The following is a 12,896-nucleotide window of genomic DNA, read 5'->3' as shown; positions in this document are numbered from 1 at the left end:
CAGGCAGCCAAAGCCCCCCTGCTGCTGCCGGTCACCTAGGCAATGCAGCAGCTTGCAGGATGGTGCGGGTCACGAGATCCCAAGGGGAAGAGTTTCAAAGCTTTACATTTGTTCCTTCCATCTCAAAAATGTCTCTGGCTCTGTCCCTTCCTCTCTAGCCATGCTGTTCCACTCTTCATTCTTACCAGCCCTCTCTTCTCCTGCCAGTCCCCAGACTGTCCTTGTTTATGGCTTTCCCCATCCACAACTGAACTCACTCAACCTGATAACTGTCATCAGCACCTCCTGCCATGCCCCCCCTCCAGAAATCTGTGGCGACACTGAAGAAGCCAAAAAGGCCATTGTTAATTCCCGATAATTCCATGTCTGCAATATCTCCGATGCCCTCTCTCACCTGAAGAGGCTTCTCATCTGAAAGCTTCTCCCCACCCTCCCCAGCACAGATCCTTAGTACCTTTTCTGTACTGGCCTCGAAAATGTCCAAAGAGTCTCTGGCTCCCAGTGGATATTAATCTTTCTCCATCTCCTTAATGCCTGTTGTACACAACTAAAACCCAGGTCTTATCATGAGGTCTGCTGAAACCCCACGATAAGGTTTGACCATCTAATGAGGGAAGTCTGTATTCCTTATCTTTGCACCCTGGGCTTTAGCATCTGGCCAGTCAGCCCTGATACACGTTGCACCAATCAACTTCCTTCCCCCACTGCCATGCTGTTACTTCTACCCTTCTCTCTCTCTGAAATTCCACTCCCTCCTGGGCTTTTCTCATGTGCACCTCCAATTTATACTTTGAGGTTTAGTTGAAATGTCTCTTTTCCCATAACATTTCCCCCGATTCCTCTATCTGGAAGCATTTTCCTCTGCCTTGGATGTCCAGAGCATAGCATTTTCTCTATTCCTTCTGGTAAATATCACTTTGTATCTTGTGTGCTAGTTGTCATTTTTACCTACTGGCCTACCACCTTCTTGAGGGTAGGGTTTATATTTGATTCATCTTTGCATTATCCCACCATTTTTGCATGTATACACAGGATAAACAGTAAAGAAGAATGAATGAAATTATTTTTTAAACGCATTTTATTATGGCCACCAAACTGTCATTTTTGATTCAGGTTTGAGGAGGGCAATGGAAATGAATGGACAAAATTAAATACGTCCACATTTCCTTTCAAGAAACCCCTAGAAAACTGATCTAGAACATTACTGTAATTATCCATCCAGTTGGTGAAATTGTATTTGAATCAGATGGCTGACTTCAAAAGTGTAGGAATCAGAGATAGCTAAATATAGGTAGGCTTCCAGCTAATAGAGTTAGCTACACTCTTTTTGTGTTGCTTTATTTTTAGCAGATTGTAATAAAAAGCATAATAAGAATGACACCAGCATTGCTGCAAGAAAAATGAAAAAATTTCACAGGATTATCCTGGGACATAGAATGGAATAAAATACACAGTTTTTAACAGCCATAATAAATACAGAAAATAGCAAAGGGACAAGTTAATGATTTTTAAAACTCATCAGAAGAACAAAATCTATGAATTCCACTAGTCAGATGGTGTGTATACTTAGTAAATCTCTCTCTCTCATGCTTGTGAGATTCTAAAAATTATTGATTTTTTGGTTTCTATTACAGAGTGGATATAATATTGGGCACTCTTTTCAATATTTTAGATTATATATGGTGTTGCTTTAATTTTTAGATTCCATTAACTTTCTTGGAACATTTATTTTTAAAATACCTTTAGGGTTTGCCAATTACCAAAAAACCCCACGAAAAACAACTAAGCTTTATGTCCTCTCAGGTTTGTTTTATACCTTCCCATAGAACCTTTTGAGTTCTCTGGTTTTTCAACATGATCAAAGAAAGTTCAACATTTTTTTTCAACATTTTATAATATATGATGAATCTTAAATTCCAGGAAGCAAAATATGGACACTCTAAACTGCTAACTTTAGCTATGAGGAGTTTTCACTGAAAAGGAATTATTGATGCTATGAGATTTCCATTCTGGAAAGAAACAATTTAAAAATCAGGTTCCTGGGTTTTCCCAGAAACACCGTAATGGGGAACATCTACGATCTATCATTTTGTCAGTACCTGTGGCTGTAATCTTCAGTGCCCAATTCCAGAATGGGATGTGGTGGTGGAGAAGGTGGGACCTCAGCCTCGGCCCATCCGTCACTGGGGAGCAACAGCTCTAAAAACCAAAGAAACAATGCAGCTGTGGTCAATGGGAGACAGACCTGTTTGGTGCCTGGCTTTGTGGCAGTCCGTCTCAACGGAGGCAATTTTCACCAACACAAAAACCAACCTGAAAGAAATAAGTCCTCCTACAGAACTGACTCAGGATTTGTATGGGAGCTAAAGCAGCCCTGTCTGAGGAAATCTAAGCCTGCTAATAGGTTTTTACACTGGTGACCGGCTTGCAAACCATGGCAAGCCAAGACCGTGCATCTTGAATGTCTTTTCCCACCTACGAGAGGCTGACAGTAGCTCAGGACGTGTGTTCTGTGGCAGATGGACAAAGCCATCTCTTCCATGCCTTACCGGTTTTGTAAACAAGACTTTCTCATGAATATGCTGGATTATGTGGTGATTTACGTATTTACCTTTGTGACAAAAGTACTTAAAAAAACAAAACAAAACAAAACATGAGATACTGTGTATCTATCTACTCACCATTTAGAGATGGTAGAAGGGGAAAAATACTCTTTTTGCATCAATGCCACAATGGAAATACGTGGGTTTGAGGCCTTGGAAGCAAAAGACTAGGGTCGGACCTGGTTTTCTCACCTACTTAAAATGCACACTTTTTCAGTCTATTCTACTCTGGAAGAAATAGACATGCATCCTGCATCTTAGTACAACCAATAACAAGCAGGTCTGTTGAGATCTTCTCGTGTGCCAGACGTTGTGCTAAGCATTACGTACGTTATGCCGTCTAACACTTACCCTTATTACCACCACTAACGAATGTATGCAGAGCACAAGAGCGCGACCTGGGAGACAGTCAAGTTTGTGCAGCGAGCCATGTCTCCAGTCATGGCTCCCACTACTGTGTGAACGTGGCCCAACCATCCAACTTCTCTAAGCCTCAGTTTTTAAATCTATAAGGTGGGGATGAGAATAGTTTCATTAGAGGAATATAAGAATTCTATAAGATGGTGCATATTCCCACAGATTTATCAATGCAAAGTGCTAATAAGCAACTGAAAGATTATTCTTCTACGCCTCCTCAACTCTACTGTGTATCTATTATAGTGAGAGATGTGGTAAAAGGTGGACCCTATTTGCCCTTGATTTCTGGAACAAGAGAAAACTGTCTTTATCCCTGTGAAATGCTGCTGGTAACAGAAGCTGCTTGACTTGCCCACATGCCAGATGTGATGGTTACTTTTAAGGTTACCTTGACTGGGCCCAGGGTACCCAGATAATTATACCTTATTCTGGGTGTTTCTGGAAGGTTGTTTTTTGGGTGAGCTTAGCATTTAAATCAGTAAAGTAGGCTGTCCCCCCATAATGTGGGTGAACCTCATCCAGTCAGCTGAAGGCCTGAGTAGAACCAAAATGCTGACCCTCCTTTGAGTAGGAGAATTCTTCCTGCCTGGCTGTCTTCAAACTGAGACACTGGCTTTTTTCTACCCTTGGACTTAAACAGAAATATTGACTTGAGTCTGCGGGCTTTCAGAGCGGGACTACACCGCTGGCTCTGCTTGGTCTCTGGCTTTGCTCCTTCACCTTGCAGATGTTGGGACTTGCCTGGCTCCATAATCATATGAGCCAATTCCTTATAATCAGCCTCATTATATTATATTATATTATATTATATTATATTATATTATATTATATTAGTTATTACGTGTTATTATGTATGTGTCATATATATTGTTATACATTATGTATTATTATATGATGTAAAATATAATGTCTATTATACCATAAATACATATAAATACAAATACATCCCATTGGTTCTTCTGTGGCGAACTCTGCTCCAAGCTCTGCCCCAGGGACTAGTAGAAAATGGAGGTAGTTCCAGCAGTGCCGACATGTCCCTGGGTAGGAGGCTGGAAGCAGGAGATCTGATGGGCAGGGTGACTGGGGTATCGAAGCATGGTGAGCAAAGGCAGCCAGCTCTGTATCCCTGCACCTCCCTCCACCCAAGTGATCTAGTGCTTTGGTAATATGGCGGCAGTCAGGCAGCCGGACACTTGCTGAGAGAAACAGAACAGAAGAATACACTGTAAACTGCAGACAAGGGACCTATTGGGACAACATTTTCCACTAGCTCTAATCTCTCTACCCTCAACTATTTAGCCCACCTTTCACACTGGTGATAAACACAGCTGTGATCATGTAACTTGGCCTCTCAGAAACATTTCAGTTGCATGCAACAGCCTGGAGAATAAAGGTCTCCACCCCTGGCAGGCAACATCAGCTCCTGATCACACATCAGCTACCCAAGACCACCTCAGCTCCCCAACCACAAGCCTGGGCTTTCCTGCCTCACTGTGTTTGCTTACATAACTGCAAAATCCACTCCCATCTATCAAAGTCCCACCCTTCTCTCAAGATCCGTCTCAATATTTTTAGAACAGTGGCAGAGAAGACTAGTGCTTACTCTACGTTCCTCCTCTCTTCCTGCACATACAGACCCCATTTCCCAGCCTTCTTTGTACCTAGACTAGTTCTTGCCAATAGCATGTGAGTTGTTCTGGTCATTGACATCCCCAGCGTCAGTGGTTACAAAAGGGTTCACACTCTCCACCTTTCTCAACCCCCAGCTGCAAGCAGGACTGGATGAGCCTATAGAAAATGGCCCAGCTACCAATGGAAGGAGCCCAGGTCCCTCCATCACTGCATGGAGCACAGCTCCCATGCTCCTGCTACCATGCCTCATTGGGCTGCGATAAGACAAGAAAAATACTCATTGTCTTTATCCACTGACATTTGGGGTTTATCTATTACTATTATGGAAAATCATTCCATTTATAACATTTATCACATGTTGCTTTTGCGATGAGCTATCTATCATCTATGTATCTATATCTATCTCTCTTATTGGACTATAGAGAAACACCTCCTTGTCCTTTTTCTCCTTTCCCTCCTCTTCTTCAGTATCCTCTCTGGATTCTTTGTTTCATTATAGTTGTTACATTTACATTTTTTTTTTTTAGAGAGAGTGAGAGAGAGAGAGGGAGAGAGAGATACTGCACTGGGGGGAGGGAAGGGCAGAGGGAGAGGGCGACAAGCAGACTCCCTGCTGAGCAGGGAGCCTGACATGGGGCTCGACCCCAGGACCTCGAGATCATGACCTGACCTGAAATCAAGAGTCAGGCGCTTAACCAACTGAGCCTCTCTGGTGCCTCTGTCACCTTTAATTTTTATTTCATCCACATGAACAATCTACATATTTTTAAAGTATCTATAGGTACAGAGGTAAATATCTTATTTGTTAACTCTCTATCCCTGGTACATTTTTAAACATATTCAGATGCTATAAGGAATTTTTTTTCTCATGGCCCAAACACCTCTATTAACCCTCTATCAGTGTGAAAATATAGAATTCTTTTCTTCAAAAAATAATATTTCTGGATTTCATCACGCGTACAAGGTTAAGTCTTGAGGTCAACCTATATATATGCCTGTGAATGTCGACAGCGCACCCTCAAGTAAGTCCTTCATTCATGACCCAATGACCCTTATTTTAATCATCTTTTTTTATCATTGTTACTTGTTTTACAGACTCCATCCTGCGAGCGCCAGATGAGAAAAGAAGAGTGAAAGGGATTGCCACTTTAGACAAGGGCTCAGGGGGCTATGGCCCTGGTTCAAAACAAGCCCGCCATCTGGTTTTGTACATAAAGTTTCATTGAGCAGTTATCCTCATTCATTTACATACTGTTCATGGCTGCTTTTGGACTACAGAGGCAGAGATGAAGAGCTGAGATGGAGATCCCTTGGCCTGCAAAGCCTAACATACTTACTATCTGGCCCTTTACAGATAAAGTTTGATGGCCCCTGATTTAGACTTTTTTTAATTAAAAAAAAATTAAAGTCTATTCTTAAGGGCCATAACAGTATTGTTTTTTTTTTTTAAACCCTGATGGTGTTTCCTGCCCAATGGAGATATCCAATAAACATCAGGCAAATTGAAAAGTATAACGCAATTTCTGTACACCACTCCAGAGGCAGTGCCTTACGTGCTACAGAGGAGTGGACACAAGCTGGTTCCCCAGAGAAGGCACATTAGGAATAATTATACATTATGTGTCTGCTCAAAGGACCTCAGGGAACAAGGATCCAGTGAGACAGGACACAGAACCAAAGGGGCTTGATTTGGGGTGGGGATGGAAGTCCTAAGGACCCTCACTGGGTGGTGATCCTGGGCAGACTTAGGGCGATGGGTGACTCACACATGGGGCTGGGGTGCAGTTGAGCTGAAAGGGGAGGGGAAGCAGGAGTAGAGCACAAAAGGAGGAGGTGAGAGCAATGAAAAGAGAACTGATAACAAAGCAGAGGCAAATGGTGCTTATTACTATTACTTAACCATTACTTGGCCAGGGGTGAGATCTACCGGCAAAATTCTTCAGAAAATACAGTGTTGTTATTTCATATTCTTTATTACCATTTAAATGCTTAATAGGATTTTATAAGTAAACCCTTGGGACACAGCCCCCATCCTGACCCCTTGCATCTTGGGGCACCACACTCATCCTACTGCAGGCAATGCTAGCAATTCTCCAACACAAATGTGAATTTCCTGGTGTTACAATTTCTACAAATGTTAGTTCTAAAAAACGCCTTTTCCATGTAACAGCTTGACAGGAGTATGTGTATATATCTATAAAAAATAACCAAGGAACTGTGGGTGGTATGTACTATTATTACAAAAATAGATGGAACCCAGCATATCAACATTGGATTTTTAAATATACAAAGGAAAGGAAAAAGGGAAGAAAAAAGAAGTGAATGTTTTGGCTGTAACAGTTCCTTTCCTCACTAGACATTACATTTTGTCAACTCAATCTTGCTTTTCTGAAGGGGCTCCTTAAAGAACTTGGTCGTGTTGAGTCAACATGTACGTTTCATGAATCTTACCGGCCTCTTGCTACCTCATGTGCGTCTGAAACTCAGGAATTCTCAATGGTTCCCCAAATTCTAGATGTTTATAGTATGACAGATGATGACCATGATATTCTTCTATGGCATTACGTTCACAAGTTCTATTATGTGCATTTTTATCTCTAAGTCAATAGGCTTACAGACGAGTCAGAGAATTTCATCTACTGGTCTCTTATGATTAAAATTTAATGGGTCTATGCCTTGATAGGCCTAATTCTTTACCCAATCATTGCATAACAGATCTACGAAGAAATAACAGCAATAGCTTTTTCCTGCCTTAAAAAAAAGTAATGTTCAGTGCATCCCTTCTTGAAAGAAGTGGATTTTTTTGTCACCTTGGAAAATCAACATGGGGGGAGGAAGTATAGCAGGGAACTTGTAGGTAAATGACCTGTGTGGTTTTTCACTGGTGTAAAAAGTTGTTCTACCTGGAGGTAAGTCTCAAGAGGAAGAGAATAGACAGACTCCCCGTGGTTGTCTGTGGCCCCATGTGCCCAAAGGACCTAACTGTTCAGTGGAAATACAAACTAAAACATTCTATTGAAGTTTCGAAGTATTATGACATTTTATTTTTAGCATGTGCTTCGACCGGACTCTATTATTTAAATTTTTTTCCAGTATATCCTTACACTTTAACTAGTTCTATAGTTTCATTATTTTGGCCTTTGCTGTCCCTAGAGATAACTGTCCCATTTCCCTGAATATCTCGAAGTACTCTAAAAATACTCTGTGTAATTATCACTCCAGTGTCAATATTTTATAGTTATTAAAAATGAGGGGCATCTGGCCGGCTTAGTTGGTGGAGCATGTGACTCTTGATCTCAGGATTGTGGGTCCAAGCCCCTGTTGGATGTAGATATTATTTAAAAAATAAAACCTTTAAAAAAAAAGAGGAAACAAGATAGGGGATAACGTGCCCACTACTCCTTTGGATGTCACTGGTATAATTAAGAATAAAACCCTGAACTTGGATTGTCACTGTATCACATGTTGCTTGAGAATTAAATGCCAATCAAATTATGTAAAGCCTAGATATTTTAATACATATGGCAATGTTCTTGATCGTTATACGGGCACAGTAGAGAGAAAGCCGTTCTGGTCTATGGAAAACTTGCTGTTCCTTCCCCAGATTCTCCTGCTACTGTGATTTAAGGTCTCAGAAAGAGATCTCACTTTGTCAAGACAAATTTTAATTTCTTAAAGAAGACAAGAAAAGACAGAGTACTTCTTTATCTGATACAAAGTTAAGTGAGCTTTTAATGACATTCTTGGTGTCAGGTGAAAGGACTTCAACAGTTTCAAGGGACCAATGTAAGACAGGGTCCAAGCTGTAGTTTAGGGAATGAACTTGAACCAGAGAGATAGGGGGAGAATCCAGGCTCTGCATGGATCAAGTACGTGGTCTTGGGTTAATTATTCACTTTCTATTTCTTCATCTGTAAAATGAGGATAATAGTATTACCCACTTCCAGTGTGCATGTAAATTGCGTAACACAGAATCTAACAGACAGTAAACACTTAATAAATAAATGGTCACAGCTGTTGCTGCTACTCTCACTAAAATGGACCAAGTCAGAGGAAAAAACAACATCCCATTCTGATGAAACAATTTAATTCTAGAGGAATCTGAGATGGATAAGCCTGTTCTGATGGAGTTCTCAGAGGTTAGAACTTGTTCCCATGTAGTTAAATTTTGGTAACATCTTAAATGTAAATAAGGGATCGATTACATAAATAGTACCTGCATTCAACAAATTACTATGCAATCACTGCATGTGATGCTGTAAAATATTCAATGACATAGTGAGATGATCATACTGTGTTATTAATTGAAAGAGCAAATTTCCTAAATATTATATATATAGTGTATTTCATTTTCATTTCATTTTATATACACATGTTTGCATGAAGGAAAGACTTGAAATACAGACATAAAAATGTTAACAATTAGTATCTTTAATAGTTAGAAGTAGGAGTAATATTAAATTTCCTTTTTATTGCTTTTCCCTAAATTTTCTGTAATGAATATGTATTGCCTTTGCAATACTAAAAAACTTAGTTATTTTTTTAAAAAAAGGACATGTAGGGAAATTAAAAAAAAAAAATTCTCGGTGACCTAACGTATGATTTTTTAGAAACAAAGCAAAGTCCAAATGTCTCATATCCAGAGCTCTACCAGTACAGGATAATAAAGGAAAAATAATGTAGTGAGGGAATAATAAGAACATTCCAGCTGTTACACAATGGTCTCGGTTTGTGGTATTTACCACACTCTTCCTAGAATCTGTGAATCATGTTATGACCATCTTATGGTTTAATACTAGTCCATACATTTTTTTTTTTAAGTTTAATAGTTATTTACATCAGGTAACGTCCAATACTTACAGGATTGTTAAAAAAAAAAATCACAGTTTGCCATTTTGCTTCTCCATTCTGCCATTTTGTTTTTGTTTGGTTTGTTTTACACATAATCCTCCGTGTGTGGGGCAGCAAGCATAGAAACTGTCACTTAAACTGGAGGCAATGCCAGGAATCTGCTTCACAACTTCTGAGTCAGCTCTCCCACCCATCATCTCTCCGTGTTCATGACTCAGAGTAACAAAGCCTGCACTTAGTCTAATTAACTTCCCTTCGTCCTTCTTAAAAAAAAAAAAAAAAAGATAGTCTTCTGTTTTCTCATGCCATTTGCAGTAAATGGAAATGGACAGACTCTTACCTTTCTGTTTGTCTTGTGAACTGTAAGTGCCAAATGGATGCAATGAACTATTATCATTTCTCCTGGAGGTGGTTATAGTGTTTTGACAATTCTCATAGCATGGCTTTGAAAAGGCCCCACACTCTGCAGGCTCCTAAGGGATGAAGGTAAAAATTAGCATTTGCTTTTTGAGTGTGTTCAAACTTGGTTCATGAAAGCAAAGTAGGAGAATGATCCATTTATGAGTGATCTCCCGAAAGTCTACTGCACAGACACTCTCAACTGGAAAATCAAAATGGCCTTATCAGTGAAAACATCTCTGACTATGAAATACAAAAAATACTGACAATGCGGTGCTAAGGACTCAGAGTACTCATGGCCAACGCCAAAGAAGATTAACTTTATTCTTCTTTCCCCCCACTTACAACTGGCGTCTTTCAAATTTCCTTCCATCTGGGAGTACAGCTTGTGGCAGTGTCAACACAAGAATAACGGTTTGTGCCAAGGGTGTTTTTCTGCCAGCCAGCTGGTTCCTCTCTCTCTCCCTCAGCGACTAAGTGCATATGCTCTAGGACAAGTCAGAACCTAAGCAGGTTTGCTACCCAAATGCCATGAGTGTCTCCCACTGCACACGCCAGGTCTGTTGGGCAGAAGCTAAAACAAACTCTGTGACAAGGCCAGGCAGTGGTCCTTTTGAGCTTTTTCCCCACTTTTGGATATCTTCCCCTCCTATTTGGATGTTGACAGCCTGCAAACAATTCACAGTGTCCTCAAGATGGCTGATTCCGGAGTAACACGCCCACAAAGCCTGTTGCACAGGTGTGAACAGGTAGCAGACAGGGGCCAGTTACGGAGAGCTCCAGCTCCTTGTTCAAGAGGATGGAGACATGGAGAATGGGGTTCTGCTCCTGCTCGGACTACGTGTCTAACAGAATTCAGGGAAGTCATGTAGAAGCCACCTCACCGTTGTGCCCTTGACCATTTGTGAGAGGAACAGGCCGAAAACAGAAACACAGATCTGATCCCCAAAGCTCTTTACTTCTGAGCAAAGCATTTGGCCCGAACAATTGTATTATGCTTTCCTCTCAGTTACAAAAACTCCGTATCTTGCTAAACAAAATATTTAAAACATTCAGTTAATGCATTCTTAAAATGTTTTCAGCTGCTGAAGGTCTGTTAGCTTCTCGTCTTAATAACACTTTTCCCACACCCAGTGTTACCCTCTGCCTCTGTATTGCTGGTCAAACCAAACTCAGCAAACTACTCCTAAATTAAAGCTGGAGCTCTGGCAGGCAGGAGAGGTAGGACTTAATTTCACGTAGCCTTGTGCTTTAACAACAACAACAAGAACCAAAAAAAAAAAAAAAAGAAAGAAAAGAAAAGAAAAAAGAAAAATATTCTGCTTTCCCAGCTCTTTGATAAATGACACAATCGATATCCCAACAACTGATCAGTAACCAGCCTAATTAAAGTATTCAGCTTGTAAAATAGAGCTGTCGTGGAGCCCTCCATTAGTGTCCCAGCCAATAAAAAATATAATGGATTTTTAAACATATTCTGCTTCTACCAAGATGAGCTTGTAGTGGGGAGGGAACTGTTTTGGGGAAGGGGGATTGAAAAAAACAGGTCATAACCCATTTTTTAATACTAAGTCTCCAGGCTCAAATAGAATTACAATTGAACCTCAAGCTCGTGTTTTGAAAAACATGTTTCTGTTTAAAATGATTTTGATTCAATCAAGGACTCATTATGTATTCTTCACGAGGTCCTCATCAAAACTGTTTACGTATCTTGTACATCTGGGTAATGTGGGAAAATACTCCAACAACTATATATTTTGACTTTCCTTAAGTAGCTTCTTCAATTTTTTTTATATCAATATAATGTTCAAGTAACCATTTTGGTATTCTTGCCAAATCCAACTAATTGATTTGCCTGAATGTATGAGCAGCGCTGAGACCTTTTTCTCAGGGATGCTGCTTTTTCATTATTCCTGAGGGTGATAGCGGCCCTGCAGGAGAAGACACCAGAAGCGTGAGTGCACAACATACGCTTTAACACAGTAAAACACAAAACTGGGAGATCAGATAGACCCAAAACTTTGTTTTTTTTTTTTTTCCAATTTAATAAAGATTAGTTGTACATTAGAAGCTGCTGTCTTCATAGGAAAAAAATGTTCTTTAATCTTTGTAGGTACTACAGAGATTCCTGAGAGCTGAGAGCATCAAGTGCCTGCCTGCTCACTCCCCATGGAAAGCAGGTAAATATTAGGGAAACTAAAAAGGGACCTTGTTTAAACGTCCTCATCAAAATTGTTTTTTGTCCCATTTCCTAATTCCCAATTAATCTCCTAGTGAGCTATATTAATAAGACACTTGCGAGGATGGGCAACAAACCGAAAGTTTAGTACTTTCTTCTGATGGAGTAATTGTCAACCCACCACAGAGTGGAAGAGTGGAGGCACGTGCAATGAAGAAGAATGGACATGAGAAAATGTCTCAACTAGATGAGCCCAAATACAGAACGCTTACCCACCAGGCACGTGCCTGTTTCAGAAAAACATGTGAAGAAAGGGAAGGGGAGAGGTGGCGGACGTAACACTTAACAACCATGTTCATTTTTTCTTTCTTTTCTTTTTTTCCTTAACTTTTGCTTTTTGCACAGGTGTGGTACTCTACGGCAGTGCCCCCCAGAGTTTTCTCTTAGTTGAAGTATCTGTGTTCCAAGAAATCTTAAGGGAGACATAATACACAGATGCACAGAGGGGTGGCTTAGGGGCCCACGGGCATCTTTCACGCCCATCCCTGCCAACTGGGTACCACGGATCCCGAGGCTCTAGAGTAAGAATCAAATTAAACCAGAAAGGAGCCAATTCCATCATGGATGGAAGCAACAGATAAGGGTTTTATAACTATGTACATAAGTAAAACCCATTAAATATTCATGGCAGCCTCTCTGTCACTTAAGCAGACACAAATGTTGAAAACGAGTTGGCTCATTATATATAGTCTCCAGTAATTGGCCAATTTACATTTATTTAACATTTACAAGGTTATGTACAGAAGAGTAAAAAG

The 12,896-nt window shown here is 40.3% G+C and overlaps 1 protein-coding gene across 6 annotated transcripts in view; it reads right to left on the bottom strand.

The window, feature by feature from the left end:
• Nucleotides 1–12,896, bottom strand: part of PARD3B (par-3 family cell polarity regulator beta) — a 980,330-nt gene that overhangs the window by 382,186 nt on the left and 585,248 nt on the right. For all 6 annotated transcript variants that reach the window (XM_045806556.2, XM_045806555.2, XM_045806554.2 and 3 more), the window contains 2 exons: nt 9,844–9,976; nt 2,100–2,199 (listed from right to left, as the gene is read on the bottom strand). In XM_045806556.2, coding sequence (XP_045662512.2) covers nt 2,100–2,199; nt 9,844–9,976 — 233 coding nt within the window. The remainder of the gene's footprint in view (nt 1–2,099; nt 2,200–9,843; nt 9,977–12,896) is intronic.

The sequence above is a fragment of the Ursus americanus genome, chromosome 1, assembly GCF_024610735.1.
Source record: "Ursus americanus isolate L20-20 chromosome 1, mUrsAme1.1.p, whole genome shotgun sequence".
NCBI lineage: Eukaryota > Metazoa > Chordata > Mammalia > Carnivora > Ursidae > Ursus > Ursus americanus.
This window is presented reverse-complemented; position numbering and strand designations above follow the sequence as displayed.